General features: G+C 39.6%; 1 protein-coding gene across 1 annotated transcript in view; it reads right to left on the reverse strand.

Annotated features, from left to right (window-relative positions):
* Window positions 1-20732, reverse strand: part of WDPCP (WD repeat containing planar cell polarity effector) — a 147621-nt gene that overhangs the window by 25199 nt on the left and 101690 nt on the right. Inside the window, exons 15-16 of the mRNA XM_071582045.1 lie at window positions 19824-19887; window positions 13644-13746 (exon numbers count right to left, since the gene is read on the reverse strand). Of these exons, the coding sequence (XP_071438146.1) occupies window positions 13644-13746; window positions 19824-19887 (167 nt within the window). The remainder of the gene's footprint in view (window positions 1-13643; window positions 13747-19823; window positions 19888-20732) is intronic.

Consider the following 20732-nt stretch of genomic DNA (forward strand, 5'->3'; position numbering starts at 1 on the left):
ACCCCAAAACTTTCTTGTGGTGTGCATATATGCAAGCTGTGTGCTTGCACACACATACATGTACACACACACACCACACACACAACATGCACAAGGATATCCTGTTACTAAGCTCCCTTAATGACACTTCTGCAGTGCTCTGCTCAGTGTCTCTTGGCTAAATCCTACAACATAAGACAAAACTAGGATGCATTTTCTAAATGCACCCCAAGGCACTAGAACATAAAAAGAGTTGGGGTATGAGCACACCTTGTTTCAACCATCTCCAGAGCACCCTGACCGACATTTTACAATTTACCAGAAAGGTGTGGCTAAAAAGGCACTGAAGCAGACACAGGGGCAGGTTCTCCCTAATGGATATTTGCATCCCGTCACTCACCTGCTGCAGAGCTTTCCTGCACAGACTTGCTGATAACCACCAGTGCATTCTGTGGTTTGGGTGCCCAAAGGCTTTAAAAGCTGATGTGACCCTATTGGCACCCAAAGCACTGACTGAAGGATTGACACTTTCCTTCTTACCCCTTACCAGTAGAAGAGACTGATTTAGAGGGAAAATGCACAGCTTTGGGAAGGAGACATGCTATGCTTCGCATGCTCTGCTGGAAGTGGAAATGCAACCTCATAGAAACAGTGGGTTTTCCATTCCCAGGCTGTTTCTTCCACTCCCTGGGAAGATCTTCATCTGACTGATATCCCTCAATTATAGACTGGCATGAACACCAGAGTGTTTTTTCTTTTAAAAACCTTACTGAGGTAGGTTACACTATACACTGCCTTCTGCAAACACAAATACTTTCTCCCTGACTATTTAAATAAACTATGTCAGCAGGAGCGGCGGCTGTGGATACCAGTGGGGAAGCTCAAAGCCCTGGGGGGAGTTGTGGGCAGGTCCTGGCATTGCCTGTGCTTCTGAAGGGAACCAGGAGGAAAGTCCATGGGAAGAGATGCAAATAGCTGACGCCTGATGCCAGGGAAAAAAGGCACCATGGCCCCTGCTGGTGTCTCCTCACCAACCCATTTCATTCCCTTTCTTGCTCCTCTTCTCACTGAAGTAGACAACAGGAGTTTGGAGATAAGATTCTGTCTCAGAACAGATACTCACCTCTTCAGAAAAAAGAAAAAAAATTCTTTTTTTTTTTTTTTTGAGAAGATAATTAACCTACATTGCAATCTTTGATATCTGTTTAATACAGCATTGCCTTTCAGCCACTCCTTTCATCACTTAAAGTGCACTTTGTATCCACGGAAAGCAATTAATGTTCAGTAGGTAAAAATTGCCCTTAAAAAGGCATCTTTTCAGCCTCCTGCATTGCCACAGTGTTCCTTTTCCTTCCTTACATGCCACCACCAGTCTTTCTCACACAGATGTGCATCACTCAGAGACATTTAATCTCTATCTGGCTATTCCTGTGCCCTTTTAGTCCTTCCTTACACCCTGACTGCCACTCTGTTCCCTCTGCCTCCTCTCTGCCTGCAGGTGGAAACTCTTCCATACATTTTGTGGCGCATTTTTGGACTGGTTTAGGCTATAGTTGGAAACTCAGCCCATTGCAGGAAGGATCCTGTCACCAGGATCCTGTCTGATCTATAAATAGCTGCTTGAAGCAATACCTCTCTAAGAACCACGTTCAGTTTAAAGCAGGCTTACAGCTGTCTGCTGCTTTCAGGTGTATATGACTAATGATTTTGCTTCAAAACCAGAAAAATTACCTTTGGGCTCCACTGACTGTGGCAGAGAGTGCCATGTGAGCAACTTGTGCCTGGCCTTGGAGCCCCTTCTCATACCTACCCTGGGGCCCTGATGGAGCAGGGGTACAACCAGCCATAGTGGCCAGTGCTGGGGTTTTTTAAAACTGCTAGACTAGGTGTCTTTCCATCTGCTCCACTGGTACCACAAACAAGAAGAAGAACCTGATCTGAAACCCCATCTAAAAATATGGAGCTGGTCATTTTATATCTCTGAAGTCAAAACAGATGTGTAGGATTGCAGGAACTTTCAAGCCCCCCAACAGCACCAATATAAATATTTAATCACTGCTGTTTAAAACAGTACAAAGCAAAAGAGAGTTAGGATGTCAGTGAACTAAAGTACAGGAGATGGCTTTCCAGGCAAGCTGAGTGGCATAAGGAATGGGATAACATCATGTTGGCAACTCTTAATATGAAAATGGTCAAGGATTACTTCACAATCTTGCAATAACAGATGGCTGGAGCCCTTTAATCTGGCATCTTTTCTATTCCTAAAGCCTATAATTATCTATTATAAAGACAATGTCAAACTGGCACATGAGATTTTTCATTTGCCATCTCCAAACTGAAGGGGGACAGGGCTACCAACTTTTGCAAGGCTGCTGTCATGAAGAGAACTGCAACTGCCCAACTAGATGGTATGTAACGATTCTTGTCCTGGGCTGTGCAGTGCATGCTCTGGACTAACCACTCCTGTGCCATGCAATTACTAGAAAACTGGAAGTCGGTAAAAAAAAGCCATCTTGCTTAGATGCTTATCACAGCAGCATGGTGCTACTTGAGATTTAATCTGTCAATATAAAGAAAAAACCCAGCACCAAATTTAAGCGATGCTTACAATCTGCTCCCTTTCAAAGCAGAAAAGATGAAGGCACAGTTGAATCTCAATCTTCTTGCACAACAGATTCCCTGATCCTGGTGAAGGCCAAGCTGATTTAGCCATTATGTTGACTGATCAAAATCTGATTAAAGTTAGTGGTGAAAACATTTACAGTTCCAAACATAATGCAAAAAATTGCTATCCTAGAAGTACTTGAGGTATTCTCAATATCAGAGGCAACTGGAGAGTATTTTACAAATCGATTTTTTCTGAAAATACTTTTTCTCCCCAAAAGCCTGATTTTTATTTTAAAACTATACTAACTTTTAAAACTCCCATGTAAACAAATGCTGTTTGCTACATTTTGGAAAGTGCCTGAAACTTTGTTTAAAAATAATTTCAAACTCCTTTTTATATGTCATGTCATGTGTTTTGTTATTTCTTCATCACGCATGCCATTGATATATCAAAAAAGGCAATAAAAATAAATCAAAAAGTTGCTTTAAAACTAGTTTTTAAGTTTTGATACCCTTTTCTTTGGAATGAGTGGAACTTGCAGTTGCAATTTCTAATACAATATTTTAAACAACTCGTGAAGGACCCACCTGCAAGCACCAGTATGTGCAGGCATCAACTCACACAAGTAATTTAACATCTGCATGGGGCAAAGCAGTCAGTCTGCCTCCTGCAGACTGCAAATTACTGATTGTATTGACTGTTTCCTTCCCCCAAAATAGGGTCAGATCAGTGTGTGCAGAAACTCTTGTCCTGGTTTTGTAAATATTACCCTTCGACAACTGCAACACCGGGAGCCTGAGACACACTGAATGAAACGCAAACAGACTTATCTGTTAGTAAATTATTTCAATTAGGTGATGGAGAAAACCTTGAAATAAAATGTTTATTGCTTTCGTCAGCCTTTTCCTTGCTCTCAGCTGCACACTGTGTTTTCCTCGAGTCGACAGTGAGAAGTTTAGGATGGGGCACTGTCCCTGCACACCCCCGGGTAGCCTTTGTGGATCATGGTTGTTGTCACACTGACACCTAATGGCAGACACGAACGAGAGGAGCACGGCTGATTTCGCAGGGCTGTGTTTTCACTCTGTGTTGTAAAAATTATAGAAAATAAGGGAGCTTAGAAAGCAGACTTCACTTGGCTGTGTGGTCAGGCTCTGGGGGAGGGCATTGCTGGGAAGGTGACACGGAGGGGCTGTGGCAGGGGACGTGGATGCTGCCAAAACATGGGCAGCTGTCACAGAGAGCTCACACAGTCCCCACAGGAAAACAAAAGGCTAAAATGAGCTGGCCAGTCATCAGGTAGTTTGGTGATGGTTGTAAAAGTCTAATTTCACCCAGTTGTTAACCTGCTGTCTTGTATCTAATCCCAACATGTGGACAGCAAAACTCTCAAACACACAAGGGATTAGGTTGGGGCAGTGCAATTAACAGTAATACATGAAAACAAGGCACTGACTAAAGCTTGTGCTTCCTTCATGAATTTTTGAGGAAACCAGCATTTTTTCCAGAATGCTTTACTGTTAAAATTCTATTTATTACAGTGATCACTGTGGAGTGCTGTGGTGCCAACTCTTCCCTTACATAAGAGGCAACAGCAGCAGAATCCACAGGATGATTTGGGTTTACATTGCAGCAGAGTGTGCCCACACAGGCTCCATAGTAATGTTTGTGAACTAAACATTTTGTCCTTTAGTGGCTAAAAACAAGGGCCCGAGGAAAGCACTTTGTGGCTGTTTTCTTTGGCCAAAATGCATCCTATGTAGTAAAATAAATAACCATGGCCATCGTCTTTCTTCTGGTTAATAAAAGCTTGTATGATTTAAGGAGAGGTGTGGTGAAATTCAGCAGTGAACTTCAAATGATGATTTAGGAGAACTTTAGACTGGGTTCCAAATCCTTCAGTCACAGGGTAAGTTCATGTAAGGCTCCTGATGGTTCACCAGCATCTACTAAATGATGTAAAATCACATCCTGGGGTTATTCTGCAAGGTCTCTGGGATGGCCCTGGAATCTGGTCTTCATCTGCTGTATTTGGATATCTCCGGGGGGATTTTAGCAGCAAGAACATTAGCAAGGGAAATGACTAAATTCAGCAGAGATATATGAATAGCCAGAGTAAGATGTAGCAGAAGGTTTCATCAAGCGAAAAACATAAGCCAGCAGTTGTTATGATGCAATATTATATTTTTGAAAAAATGAAAAGTCATGCACAGGTTTTGAACACAAATCTATAGGAAAGAACATTGGCTTCCATGTTCTTTTCCAGTGAAAAATTTTAAACTATTTAAACACGGTTAATCCGTGGGATCTAATTTGTGTGAGAACTATACCCTGTGTTTTTACTGATGTGGTCGTGTGCAAGGACTGAGCTGCATGTCCCTGGGCTGGGAGGGCAGGAGGCAGAAATCGAGCAGCTGTTACATCTTTGATTATCATAAAGATGACAAAGTGGGACACTGGCAGTCTCCCTGCAATAAGTAATTAATTAAGACGATCACCATACATGTTTATAAGCTATTGTTAATGATATCTTTTCATCGTATTAAAATTTTTGCATTTCATAATATCAGCATTGCAGAGATAACCAACACTGCCTCACAATCTGTCTTTAACACTCAATTTTACAGTTTGAAATCAAGCATGATTCAGGACTTTTGGTAGCTTGAATTATGTGAAAAATAGTATTGAAGGGCAGGTGTAATTCATGCATGAGTTGAGGAGTTGCAGCAGTCTCATGGCACTGAGATTCAGACTAAAAAGAAGTCTCTGCAGACTAACCAACAGGAAGGATATTTAGGGAAAAGATACTTGAAATAGCTGTAATTAATTGTAGAGTGTATGTTGAGGAAAGAAAAAAGTCACTAATTTTGGATGTACTTACTGCCCTGTGTTAGGCACTGCTGATCAGTTTTTCACCAATGGTTTTCCTTAAACAGCTCATTTCTTTTCATCTTCTGGCCAAGTTTGACACTTTAGAAAGTGCATGACTGAGAAGAGCAATGGGTGCAAACTCAGCCTTGGGCCCCACTGAACTCTTCCGGAACTAAGGCTTTCACCAGCCATGTCCTGATTAGAAAGTCCCAACCCTGAGATGGGATTTTAACAGGGAACTTGGTTTTGTTAGGCCGAAAGCATTCAACAAGAACTCACATCAGGTTATCAAACACACTTGCTTCTGTTGCGGGAATTTTTCAAGGGTGAACTGTCAAGCAGTCTCTTGTGTAGGAGTCTTTGAAGGAAAACAACCTCCACTTTTGCCGTGGGCAATTCCACACTGTTCCCACTGAAGGTCCTGTGGTGTGGCTGGGAAGTGCAGTGAAAGAGGAGAAAATAAATAAGTAGTTCTCCAATGTTTTTGTTTGTTTGATTCACCACCAGATGGGCAAGTGTTCTCATATTGACAAGAGTTGTTCCTTCTGAGCACAGGGATCTACAGCCTTCCCTTGATATTGACTATGCAACTCCTGATTACTCCTCCTAAAACTCACTTGGCACAGGGAATACTTGGAGATAATTCTTTGGTAGGTCATTATGAAAAGCCTTAATGTAGAAATACTACCACTGAACATTAAATCGACAGCCCACACCAGTCCACCACTACACCTCTTTTCCAATTCCTCTGCTGTCATGCAACTGATGTGATGAATTACAGCCTGTCACATCACGTTACGTTACACAGAACAAACAGGACAAAACACATACCAACTGCCATGCAAATATGTGTTTGCCAACTCTTTTCAGTGCATAGAAATGCAATCGGCGAATTCCCTATCGGAAAACGACAGGCTGAGGGACGGCTCTGGGGTGTGTGAGACAAACATGCCTCTGACACACTATGAACACACAGATCTGCAGCTCCCAGGACTTATGAAAGTACTTCCTGCTGTGGTTATTTTGTGTTCTGCCACAAAAAGAAAGCAGCAGTGGATTCTGTGACTGCTGATGTCATGAGGCAAAATATAAATATGGAATAATTCCGCTGGTGCTTGTGTTCAGATTTGCAGCTATTTTTATGACTGGCCAGATTTTGGCTGTGTATGTGTAAATATAACACCCACTTATGTACACACACACACGTGCATACTATGAGATGTGTGAATATATATTATGTGGGTTTTAAGTGCAGCCTTTTAGCCTACATGTGGGCCTTTTGAAGCTAATGGGAGATTTACCAGGGGCTTTTTCACAGAGCTGTAGGCAAGAGTGGAATCCAGAACATATGAATATTATACTGTAATGACATGGTGTAAATCATCCAGTTTGACCTACAGTGAATTAGAGGCTATTAAATTTCATCCAGGTACCCTACACCAAGCCAGAAAAACATGTGTTTGACTAATGCATAAATTGCATTTGGCTAAAACCTATTTCCCAGAAAGGTATTCATTCAGTCTTCATGGAAAGACACTTTCCATGCATCAGGTTCTTTGATAGTTTGTTTCAACAGTTATTTTAACTATGTGTGCTTTCTGTTTAAATTTACTGCTGTCTATGGAGTCAGTGATGAGAAGTCAAATTCCTCCTGAAATTCTTCACTATAATGTCAACAACTTGAGTACTGACTTTCTTCACCTCAATGCCATGCCACGGGCATCCCTTCAAGACCTCTTATGCTGAACTATTCTTTATCATGTTACATCCTCCCCCAAGGAATAGCTTTGTGAATTGTTTTCACTTAGTTAACTTTGTTCTTGATATGCTGCCACAGAAAATACATTGTTTATTTAGTAATTAATGTCATCCATTTGCTGTTGTCTGTGTGCATCAGCTTGGCTTGGGGTTATATGGATAAGATGTCTGATATGAGTGACCTCACATACCTTGCAATACTCCAATTGTGAGTAGAATAAAACCAGATCAGATACAGACAACTCCTTTTGCTTTCCAGAATTTGGAAATATTGTAATTTTTTTGTTTATAAACCAGTCATGTATGTGGCTATAGATACAAACTATGTAAGTCCCCAAAAGCTGGCTCTCCCAGTTACTGATTTTTCTCTTTTCTTCTACTCAACACATAATTTAAAATTAAGGTAAAAATGCTATGACTTCTGGTAAGACTTTTCTCATGTTAACTAGGGTATAGTTTTACTGATGGTAGATATTACAAAATATGAGGATCACTGAGATTAAACTATTAAGGAGAATAGTGTCTTCATTTTGGGCACATAGTGGTGTTTATTAAAAAGGGGGGAAAATGGAATGCCATGATTATTTTAAAGCTTGACACAAAACTATAAATCTCTTTCACGTGAAGATACACAGATCTTTGTGTAGGCCTCTGCAGCTAAGAAAACCAACTAGCCTTTGATGTACTTATAATTATTAGGGGCTGAGGATTATGTCTTTAGGCAAAGCTGTCTAGCAGTGGGAAGGTACAGATCAAAACTGACACCATGACACACAAGCAAGCAGAGAGGTGAGATGTGGTGGACCAAAAATAGCTTGGCATTACTATAGACCTTTGGTAAAACAAATAACTCCACTTCTTGCAAAGAACACAAGGAGGGGAGCAATTAGTGCCTGTAACCCCTCAACAGAATAAAATCCTCCCTATCAGCTGGAAATTTAAAAATGTAATTAACAAAATTACCAGAATATAGAAGAAAATTCAGCAGATCCACTTCTATGGGGCATGTTGTTGCACTGTCACTGAGGCAGGATTGCCAGGCCAGGAATTCCACAGGATGTCATGCCCTGAGTGCTGGCTGCTGTCCACTCCTCTTGAAACCATCCTACATCAAGCAGAGCACTCTTCCACACCAGGCTCTTTGCAGGTGGCAGCAGTCCTGGTAATTCCAGGCCTACACATGAGCTCATTACTTTCTAAAATCCCCATCCAAAGTCCACTAAAGATGGTGGAAATATTTTCATTGTATTTAGCAGGCTCTGTATAAAGTGTTGTGTGTGGCTTGATGTGCTCAAGAGAGTGTGTATATATGAGTACAGTTAAATAATTTCAAATTACTATAGATCTTCAAAGACACTCATCTTGGGTGGCACAAAATTGAAAAAGTGCTTGTGGAAACTAATTTCTTGCCATAGGTGAACTGCCAATCATACTTAGAAAACAGTTTTCATTAAAAATGTTTTTCTGGCTCTCTGGGGAAAAAGTCACATTATTAGAAGAAAAAAAAAAAGAAAAGAAAAGGATTTCATTCCAGAGGGTTTGATTGACTTAAACTGGAAATCTAAATAAATAAAATGGGATATCTAACATCTACACTGAAGGGAGCAGAGCTCCAAAAAATTGTAGCACAAACAGGTGTCCCCCAAGCCTTTCCAGTTCACAATTCACCTTGTGTATGGGATGATACCTTTGAAGCATGACACAAATGTGTCACACAGTGAAATAAAGATCGTGCAATGAAATAAAGGCTAAGATTCTCAGTTAGCTTGGAACTCAGTAGATGGCAAGAGAAAGATGTGTGTGCCAAGGAAGAGCAAGAAATGAAGAAGGTTTTGGCATCAGCATGAGAGAGGAAATGGGAGGGTAAGGAAGAAATCTGCTGTTTGAGAGATGGAAAGACTCATTATGGATCAGAAGAAATGTTAACATCTAGGCTAATGCAGGGCCAGGGAAGGCTACAAACACAGGGGCACAATTCTAAACATGGTCTTGAAATGCAAGCAGGAATCCCAGGACTGTCAGGAATCGGGGAAGATGTGAGTAAATCTTAAGTGCTCTGGAGGTAGCAGACTGTATGCAAGTCCAGACTGGTATCTCAGATACACCACATGGAAGACAAAACATCACAGCATGTGTCATTACTAATCAGCACAAAGAATATGTAAGCCATTCAATACAAAACACTACCACAGAATTAAGACGAAATTAATAAATTCCCCACTTAAGGTTCAAACTGGCAACGTTCCTTGCCACTAAGGTGAAACATTTAGGGTCCCTACATTTTGAATGTCATTTTACAAACTGTGTGGGAAATTGGACTTCAGTCTCTGTGAGAACTGATAAGATTTCCTATCTTACTTGCAAACATCATGGAATATTTCCAGAAGTATTTTTAAATTCTATTTTAAATGGAAAAACCTCAAGCACTTTCATGAGACATTAGTGAACCACCAAAATGTTAGTCAGTCCCATTGCATTTCAGAACAATGCAATTATCTGAACATCAGTGCTTTTGTGAAGATACCTCTGTTAGAAATGTTGCCTAAACATTAGTGTTGCTAATATTCTGAATTTCATTCTAAGTAGAAATACAAGGTTTCCAATTTGCCTTTCAACTATGCAGCACTTATCTGTCTTGTCACAACATGAATTCCTTTTGGGTGAAAGCTGTTGATTTGAAGGTTAAAATCATCCTGCTAGGCCCTAATGTAATTTGTTGGAAGTTGGCCTTGGGAAACTTCTTGACACTGCCTACATATGCTCTTCGTTGGATATTCATTGAGCAATGATGTCTGAAGGGCTGAGTTCTTCACCTCCATGATCATTATTAGTTATGGCATTTCTTAACAGGCTGTGCCTTGTCAGTTCTTTGCAACTCTGGTTTTACATTAGCAACCTCCAGTTTACAGCACTGAACAGACTCTGTCACTCTGCCACCACAGACAGTGCTGTTCCAGGGGAGTGTATGCCGGGTTACACCCATAAACAGAATTTATTAGTAACCTACATGCATTGTCAATATTGAATAAGTATTTATTCTCTCTTTTAATCAAGTGAAATGAGGTGCACAGCATACATTTTAGGCAAGGCTGAATGAGAACTCCCTGACCTCATTAAGAAACTCATGGGACTACTACAGAAATAATTCAAGAGAAAATCTTTGGCAGAAGAAACCACGGTGTCTGTGGCCAGTGGTCTGCTGATCAGATAGGAGTGGGCAAAGAGGAGACAGATGAATGCTGTTTCTGAGATATACAGCACCATTACTTCAATCTTCTCATCCCTCAAGATGCATTTTCACAGGCTGTCAAACATAAAATCCTATGAGAATAATTTTCTTTAGAAGATTTTAATCAGATGAGCAAAATATCTGATTCTGCTAAAACCATAGTTCACCTGACACTTTGTCTTGCTCAGCAATATTCTCACCAAACTGCTGTGCTCTTGAGGTCTGCAGGTGATTTTATGACATGCCCACAGACATCCTCAGCTTTGAGGGTGGCTCCTTCAAAATGGTGTCAAGCAAACTGAAAACATGTGACGAACTGAGAAAAGCCAAAATTTTTAAAATAATCAATCTGTTTTTAGTTTTATCTTGACACAAATTTTGGTATAATATATGTGAGGAATCTACCAATGATTATAGACCTCTGGATGACATCTGTGCATTTCAGATGAAATTATATTGTCATTCTGCATTATTTGTAGGAGTTTGAAACTTTCCGTAAAGTCTGAGTTTGAAATATATTATATTTGAAGTGAGGCTTGTACAGAGAAATATCTAGACAAATTAAATATATCTGGGGCAAGATGGAGCACTCTCAAAGGCTTGGGAATCAGCCAGGAGCACTGACTCATCTTATTTTCAAGTAGTGCTGAGATGAGTTTTGGGGATGGGCTAGCTCAGGAAATTTCATCAGATACATGAGAATGGTTCTCTTTTGTATTATTTAGGATCAACAGTGATATATATATATATACATATGTGTGTGTGTGTGTGTGTGTGTGTATATAGATATAGAGAAACTTTCATATACATATATGTCCAGCGCAACCTCAACAGCACTGACTACACTTTGTTGCCTCTGTTTGCTTACATTACTGTCTTCTGGTAGAGGCCTGGAATGGATGTTCAAGAACTTTGGGAAGTGACCATTGGTGAACTGAGTGTCTGAAAGCTCCAGAGAGTAGGGGCTAGAGGAAGAGGACTGGGCTTGGGAAATGGTTAGGAAACAGGGACTTGTTTGAAACTGCATTTTAAAAATTCTGGCTCTGGCATGAGTTTTTCTCCCCCTCTCAAAATACTAGAAAAATACAGCAATTTACATATAAAACACTTGCTATCTTTTGGTTTCATTGGGTCCACAAAGGTCATACATCATTGTCATCTTTTTTGCCAGTAACAGTTTATGAAATAATAACATCAGAAAGAAAGGATGTTGGAACAAACTACCATAAAACAAAACCTGTGGATGAGATTTCACATGTTTAAGGTGAGATCCAATCTGCAGCGAAACAAACTCATGGGAGATTCCTGATTATTTTCATATAAAATGAATTGAATGCAAACTCATTAGTGTTTAGAGACTGAATCTCAGTGACAGTTTGTCCCTGGGGGCATTGAAAACTATTTTAAATCACTCTGATAGTTAATTATTCTGCAAAAGACTTTATCATACAAAATGACTTTAATAATTTATGCTAATGGGGCATTGCAGAGGTAACTGTAGGACTGGTCTGGAGGAGGGGAAGACTGTGTTCCTGCACATTTATAATGAATTGTAGTAACACGTGTATTACATTTGATATGCAAGTAAGACATTTGTGATCACTCCAGTTTTTTTCCTGTCCCTCTCCTTGCACATGTGCCTACACTGCTATAAAGGCTCTTAGTAAACTTAAAAATAGCCTAACTTCAGAAATCTAGTAATAATGGTAGTTTGCAAGGAATTAAATGAAGACACATATTAGAGCTTAGATTTTCTGGATTAAGCACCAGAGAATAGATAATGATCAGATGCCAGTCCTAAGTATCTCTGTTATATTTGGTGCAGTGGACAAACGCCCAAGAAGTAAGAAAAGAGAAAGCAAGGAGACACAACTGTACAATTTAAAGAGTGTCCAGTATGGAAAGAGTCAAATAAATGTTCTTTTTTGGAACTCTAGTGGTGAAAGGGCTTGACCAAAGCCCCAGTTGTGGTGGAAAAATGCTTGAAGCAATTTGAGTGTGAAAATGAAACACACTGAAGAAAAGAGCACAGGACAGGCAGTGCTTGATTCCTACTCTGCTGGAGAGGAAAAGAGGCAATACTGTATTGCATAGCCTTGGAAGTCATGGATTTAAGCAATCTGTAGATATAGTCATATAAATGCATATACTACCCCTCTGCATGTCTGTGCATTGGAGTGGCTTTTGTTTGTATGCTCTGGGTAAACATGGAGATGGACAGTTCTAAAAGATCCCAGGATCCCAAAGGTTTTGTGACTCTGATTCACAAAACAACCTTCTGAGTTTTAATCCTATTCCACTTGGCATGGGACAAGGACAAAAGCTCAGGGATTTTCTCCAATATTCAAAGATGCAGAAAAATAACCAAAACAGAACTGTGCATATTTTATACAAACATTTTGTGGGTTTGTTTTTTTTTATCCTTTGTCTACTTTCTCTCTGATGGAGGTCAGCTCTGCAGATACAGACACCTGCTTGGTTCATGCAGGGCATGAGATCAGAGTGGTCTAACATGTTTGCATGTATGTCTTCATATCAATTCAGAGGAAACACAAGGAGAAAGTGAAAGAGTTATGAGTTGCTCTGCCTGAAAATTGTCTTTGTTTCAACTATTAATCTAACACTGCAATTTTTGCATCAATATTCCTTATGGAACATCAAGAATTCCACTGCATGCAAAGCTGTTGCTTTAAAAGCAGGATCTGAGCCTGTGTTCACATCAGTATATGTTCCATCCAAACCTGCCAAAGCACCAAGGATGGATGTGACTCCCCTTATTCACACAGTGTGCACCAGCAAATATTTGGAGGTGAATGAGATTGACATACCTGGTCTTTAATGCTGACATGAACAACAACTTTCAGATTCAGTCCCTTAAACTCTTGCACTCAGTTCAGTTTGTACAGCCTGAGCTTTTCAATATATAAATCTTTATACTTTAAATATATATAGTATAAATTATTTTGCTTCATAGCTGTCCTCACATGGGTACTGAAATTACCCAAAGTGAAATTATTTTTATAAGCCTCCGTCTTATATAAAAGTATGGTTCTTTAGTTACAAATAAAAACATGGTCTCACTTTCAAAAAAACCCAGTGCAATCAAAACAATAACCCTCCTACAAATGTAACACCATGTTCTACAGGACAAGTATTGATTAAAACAAAAAGGGCTTTTTAAACACCATTAATTCTTACCAATTCCAGTAGTTATTGATTCTGCATCAATGTCATTAGCCTTTCTCTTTGCCACTTCAGCTAGTGCCAATTCACCCTTATCTAGTGCAAGGTAATGGATGTCCTTTGGAAATAAAGAAGGAAAAAAAGATTAATCTAAAATGAATCTCATAGGAGCAACAAAAGGGATTTTGAAGGAAAGAGGTTCTTTTATTTCTTAGATCACAAACACAGATGGAACTGATGAACTTACCATTACATTTTAACTCCCTCCCAATGCAAATTTATTATCTTACTTGTGCTGTTGAATACAGCAATGAATAAAACACTGACCAATCATGCACTGATAAAAGTGAAGTTATTGACTCAGTGCATGAAAGACACCAATCTGTCTACTTTTAAGGTAAGGTCTGTTGATGCAACATGAAATAAAAGAGGGTTGATAGGAGGTGACTTTGTGCAAACCAGATCTGAAGTGCTGGAACTCTTCTGGCTGACAGCCCATATTTGAAGTGTGTTAAATGCAGATGTGATGCTTAGGACGTGGTTTAGTGGTGGACCTGGCAGTAATGGGTTAACAGTTGGACTCAATGATCTTAGAGGTCTTTTCCAACCTTAATGATTCTGCGATTCAAAGGTTTCCGTCTAGTACACAACTTCTGGGGTAAAGATCTGAAGGGACTAATTTTTGTTTGAAGGCTGTAATGTTACACTCTATGTACTTTGAGTAAGGTGATGGTGATTCTCCTTGTGCTGATATTGGAGGTAGTAAGAGCAGCAGTGGCTGCTCAGTGGTTTCAGCATCCACACAGCTGACATGATTCCTGAGTCATTCCTGGACAATAACTTGCTTTCCAAAAATGTTGTCTTACCATGAACAGATATTATTCTGGATCTAGTCCTTCATCTAGGGTTAAAAATCAGAGGACTGCAGCAGGGGTGTATCATTACACAGAATTATAGAATGGTTCAGTTTGGAGGGGACCTTTAAGCTCATCCCATTCCACCCCTGCCATGGGCAGGGACATCTCCCACTATCCCAGATTGCTCCAAGCCCTGTCCAGCCTGGCCCTGAACACTTTCAGGGATGTGGCAGTTACAGATTCTCTGGATAACCTCTGCCAGCACCTCACCATCCTCACAGGGAAGAATTTCTTCCTGATATCTAACCTAAACCTGCCCTCTGTCAGTGTAAAGCCATCCCTCCTTGTTCTATCCCTACATGCCCTTGTCAAAAGTCAAGGCTTTTTACTGTGTCTTAATATTTGAGGTGAAAACCTCCTGTACTGTGAACAGCACTATTTGTGGGAGAATATATTCCTGCTGACAAATTATAGTCTCACTGCCCTGGATTTTGGCCATTGAAGTAAAGTTTCATCCTTGACCATTAATAAAGCAACAACTAATCCCCTTCTCATTTGGCATCATGGACACGTGCTGCTCTGAGCATGAACTGTGACACAGGAAATGAGAGAAATCCAAGAACAGCTGGCAAAGCTTTTTTCCCCACTTCATTGCTGAAGATGCCATTTGGTATCCAGAGATTTGAGTCATTCCATTGTTCTGCAATTCATCTGCATGCAGGAATTTAAAGGGAATTTAAAGGAGTATTTGCTGGAAATATTGACCTCTGCACAACGTAAAAGCAACTATATTCTCAGTAATGCAGAAGATTTCAGAAAAAACTGTCCGTCTTGGTGTGAATTTACTGCCATCTTCATCAATAGGACAGAAACTCTTACAGGAAAAGTGACTTTAGTCTACAAAGAGAAGTCTTATGATAAAAAAGTGAGAGTAATAGTGTTAGGAGAAAGACATGCTGCTCGTACTAACCCCTCATTTAATAATAATGATAAAAAATTTAAAACAAAAATAATAGCCAAACTGAGAATGTCAAGAAACTGCTGATTATGTAGGAAAGTCTGGAACTGACTTGCAGGATCCCCACAGTCTGCAGGAGACAGCAGCATTTTCTCATCATCAACAGGTGTGACTTAAAAAATTGTGCAAGTGTCTTTGAGCAAAGTAATGAGTCACGAACTTGTGGCGAACTCTGTATTTCCTCTCTTTGTATGTCTGAAGTGGCTGTCAGGAGAAAAGGGCCTGAGCAGCAAAGTATGACTTCTATGAAGATTAAACAGCAGATATTGTCACTTATTTAGATAACAATAGAAAACCCAAGGGCTCTTGGACAAGTCTGAACTTACAGAGATTTGAATGTATAGGCAAACTGATTTAAAATACATTCTGACAGTGCTTAATGACTGTCCTTTTGTAGTTTCAAATATGAGAAGTACTGCATAGCCCCCCACCCCCCCCGCCCCAATTTTAAATAACAAACTTGGGGATGGGATGGAAACAGCTATCGAAAAGAATGAGGTTCTGTTAGTTCTGTGTGGACCCAAGCAAGTGCTATTTCAGACCTTGGGTTTCCTAATTTTCTGTTTTGAGTAAAGAAATGTAAAGATGCCACATATCCATCATTAACTAATATGGCCTTTGTAAGAAAAAAAGGTTAGCATTAGGTTGGTAAGTAGCTTTCTTTGTCATTCCTCAAGTTACTGTCATGAAGAATAATATAAAAGTATATTTTGTCTCATCTCTAAACAAGCTCTGAAAAGATCACAGATATAAAATCTCCTAATTAGACCACTTCAGATCAAATTTAGGTGTTACTCAAATAAACCAGCAAAACTGGATTTTTCTAAGAATTTATAACTCTCTGAGTAGAATTAAACTAGAAAATTAAAAAAGAAAGAAGAGACATTATAAGGTGCTTTAAAGAATGACAGAAAAAAAAGAATTAAATTGGCTGAATATTCATGGCAGATCTTTTTCACACAACTAGCTAAGAATTTATCAGTGCAAAGATCACATCCCTCTCAAAAACAACGGTGACAATAAAAACAATTTCCAGCTGCTTACTAGGAACTTGATGAAAGGACTGTATTTTTTCATTTAACAGTTTGCTTACTTTTTGGACTACTTCCTTTTACCCTCACCTTTGTGACTCACAGAGCTGGCCGTTGCTGAGCAGAAGTCATTTGAAACACTGATGTGCACTTGTCTATGGGATATTTCTGGGCAACACTCCAACATTTCTTCGAAGCATGCACTTTCCTCATCAGTGTATCACCCAAGATCTGACAGTTTTATTAAAGTGTCTCTTCCTTGAGTTTTTTTTGCAACCTTTGGTACGTGGGATGGCCTTTTGAATTTTCAGCAGCTGAGAGCTGGAACGTACTTTAAAAGGATTTCAAGCTAACAACCCTTCCACTGCTTGATCTTTTCTGTCACAGATTGGATCAGTCACTGTCCAATAAATAGAGATGTTGTTCATGATATTATGTCCCTTTCAGTTTTATTTTTTTATTGAACTTTGTAGGAGATGATATTAATTGATGGACTGAGATGTGACATGGGGGTAAAGCTTGTGGAGAGACCCAGTAGTGAATGCGTGCCATGGGATGGCATCACACCAGTGATGCTATAGCCCTAGGACTAACTTTTAAACCTTCTTTTTTTTTTTTCTTTTTAATTTATATGAAAGAATTAGCCCTCAGATAGCACTTTCTCAAGCTTCTTTGCAATAATTTCAAAACAAATAATGAGCTCAGTTGGTTAAAACTTGATCATAATAATGCCAAGGTCATGGGTTCAATCCCCTATGTGGGCCATTGACTTGAGAGTTGGACTCGATGATTCTTGTGGGTCCCTTCCAACTCAGAATAGTCTGTGATTCTGTGAATGCTAATGAGCCCTATTTGGTGAAAGAGATGCTCAGGATAAATTTTCCAAGATACAGGACATTTTCTTGGGAGTCTCATTCAATGTTTGCATCCTCCTCAGCCTCTGTTGTATCTGTTCTTCTCTATCCTTTCCTTTTTGTTCCTTCTCTGTTCCCTTCTAATAAACAGATTTTTTTCTTTCTCATTTTGCTTATGTCATCAGATATCTTGATTTAAGCTACTATTTCTTCTTGACATCCCATAAAATTAACTGGAATAAGGTGATGTGACTTCTAGAGCCATTTGAGGTTTTTAAAGTGAATAAATAGGTTTTAATCATATGTAAAGTCAAGTTATGTATTATTAATTGCATTTTGACTTATATAAACAATATATAGGAAACATTCAGCATTAAGCAGAAGTGAGGGATGCACAAACCTTGCTTAGCAGTAGTGTTGTTATATTAATACCTAGAAGGACTGTAAGGTTTCAAGGAACAGGCTGTCTTATTTTCACACACAATGAAACCAAATTCCCTAGAAATTACCATGGCATGAATAAATATTCTTAATGACCTGTGAATGTTTAAACTTCTTGAGTCCTGTACTTAGTGGTCTTGAAGCAGTGCTGTTGTTAGCTTATTGTAAAGTTTGTTCATTATAACTTACTTAGACAATGAATTAGCAAAAGGACATTTCCCCAGAGGAGGCAGGTATGTGAGCTGCTTGTTGCATAATTTAGGGGGAACCATGAGGAATCTCAAAGGTAATGCAAGCAGAATGATGACATTAAAGAACTGGTTTTGATCTCACAGTAACATAAGCCAGGAGGAACTCTTTGGAAATATATATTTATGATGAAGGGCATTGGTAGGATGGGAAATGAAGAGTAGGTGTTGAGAGAGGAAAGGAAAACCAAAGAGTAGGAAAGGATGGAGTTAATTTCTCTGTGAACATTGAGGAAAGTTGGAGAATATTTTTGTTGAGAGTAGAACATGTGGAGCCAGGTACTTTCAGTCCCTCTCAGCTCATGACCCAACCCTGGTGTTCCCCACCCTAGGACAAAGGTGCTCCCCCAGCAGACAGAAGGAGAGAGAAAAAGATCACATAGGAAATGCTCTCAGTCACAAAAGAGAGGGCTCTTGTGATGGCAGGCAAAATGCTGTGTCATTTATTCTGTCAGAATGGCTAAAATTAGGGAGACTTTATTATCTGTGCAGTGGGAGAGCCCTCAACAAAAAGCTGTAACCTGCTCCAGACATCCTACAGTCTGAATCTTATGTGGCTGTGGCATGATTAGGTATAGTATTTGTATTGAAGAGGTTATGTTCAATAAAAAAAGAGGAAAAAAGATGATCTAAAAAGAGGAAAAATTGAGCAGAGTAAACATAGAACACGTAATGAATTTCCTAAAAGTCTGACATTTCCATCACATTCTTTTGATGCATACTTAGGAAAGTTTATCGCAGTATTCACATCTTTCTAATTAGATGGAACAAGCCAGATGATTAGAGCTGTGAAAAAAACATCAAAAGGTTCACACAACTTTTTATATAATTAGAAGGGAATTTTCATAACCCCTAAAAGCAGGATTTAATTGTGTAATTTAACATACAATTTAAATATCAAGATCAAACTAGCAGGGCAAGTGACTTAATGGGATAAATGATATTAACATCTAGTGTCAAAGCTTAATTTAAACAACAGAATGTCTTCATTATGCAAAAGAGTCAAGCAAACGAATCATTCAAAGGGCCTTTTTTTCAACAAGCCCTTTCCTATTGTTTCTTTGAAAACAATGAAATCAGCTGTGGAGCAGCAACATGCTGAGAGACTAGGAGAGCACGATTGGCTTTGTCCATCTGACCTCACTGTGACATTGTGGTGCAAGATCTTATAAAACAAGAACCTCCTGCAGAGCTCACACAGAGGACCTTTTAAGAGCTGGTTAATTTTACTTTTGTAGCTAATTAAATGGGAGGGGGAAGAGAGTGCATGAAATGTTAAAACCCTTGTGTGGATGCTGCTGAGCTTTGTTGTTTTAAAAGTACCAGCAGAAGCGTTCATAATTTGTCACTCACAAAACCCTAAGAGACAAACTAAGAGCGTTCGAGATCCCCAGGATATGGACAGCTCTTGTGTCCAGGACTCAGCAGTTGGACTTAAAGGAACAGATTAGAAATGCATAAGCTTATTAGAGTGAAAGATGACATTCACCCACATCAGGTCAGATGAAGAAGGCGAAAGTTTAAAAACATATACAATAATTCATGAAAAATAAAGAATAGCATGTAAACCATGCTGAGGAAAATGTCAATTACTCTAGAGATACTCAGTTCCTACTGAGGAGTTTCATGATGGCAAAGGGCAAACCAGGTAGAACAGTTCTGTCTTCAGTGTGTGTCCAAGACTGCAAATTACATGGAACCATTTTAACACCCTGACAACAGCCTCTGCCTCCATAAGTGACTCACCATGAACAGGTCCCGAGCATTTATGTCAACAGCGAGCAGAAATGCCTTTTCAAACCTTTGATACCTGTAAGAAAAAGGAAACACGTCAGTTAATTTAAGAGCTGCATCAAATTTTGCTAATGGACAGACAAAGTACTTCAATGCTCATCAAGAAGTGATGCTAAAGCTTTATATATGTTGGGGAAACTTGACAGGCTCATACTCAGATTGCAGAACTGTGGGGTAGGACAGTGGCTACCCTTAGCCTTCTTCATTGTTTAAAACCTCCAGGAAGTGTTATGTTCAGTATTGAGGACCATCAGATCCAGTTGAAACTGAAGGGAGCAGAAGATACTGCAGATCCTAACAAATCAATCTTTTACAAAGATACTGGCCACAACATAGTTAAACCATATTCCCAACAATGCCAGCAGAACTTCTACAGAAAACAGTAATCCCAAATCTCACATGACTTCAGAGGTCCCTGTAGAAAGTTGCATTGAGTTTTGCTCCTGCAGACCCCTTAATACAGCTCTCTGAAGATGATAATCCAGACAAATCATCCTAAACAGTCGTGAGTCCTTTGGGACTGAAAAAGGTAGGGAGTGACACGGTTTTGTCTTATAACTGCCTCAGCCCAGTACTAGCACAGACTCCTGAGAGTTTTCTGAGGTCCTGGAGTGAAGAAGGTTGTGTCAATGAGGTAAAATAAGGGGCAAAAATCACAAGCAAAAGTCACCTTTAGATGTGCTCTAGAAGGCACCATTTGAATATCACCTGGAGATGCAGTGGAGTAGGAAAGGCAGTGTGGATGTGGAACTTCACCTTTATGGCTAATCCAGGAGGGCTGTGACATTGCACACTGAGGCCAATCCTTTGGTGCGTTGAGGGCTTGCTGAACAACAGCTCTTTCCATGTGACACCTTCCTA

This window comes from Pithys albifrons, chromosome 2 (genome assembly GCF_047495875.1).
Source record: "Pithys albifrons albifrons isolate INPA30051 chromosome 2, PitAlb_v1, whole genome shotgun sequence".
Taxonomy (NCBI): Eukaryota; Metazoa; Chordata; class Aves; order Passeriformes; family Thamnophilidae; genus Pithys; species Pithys albifrons.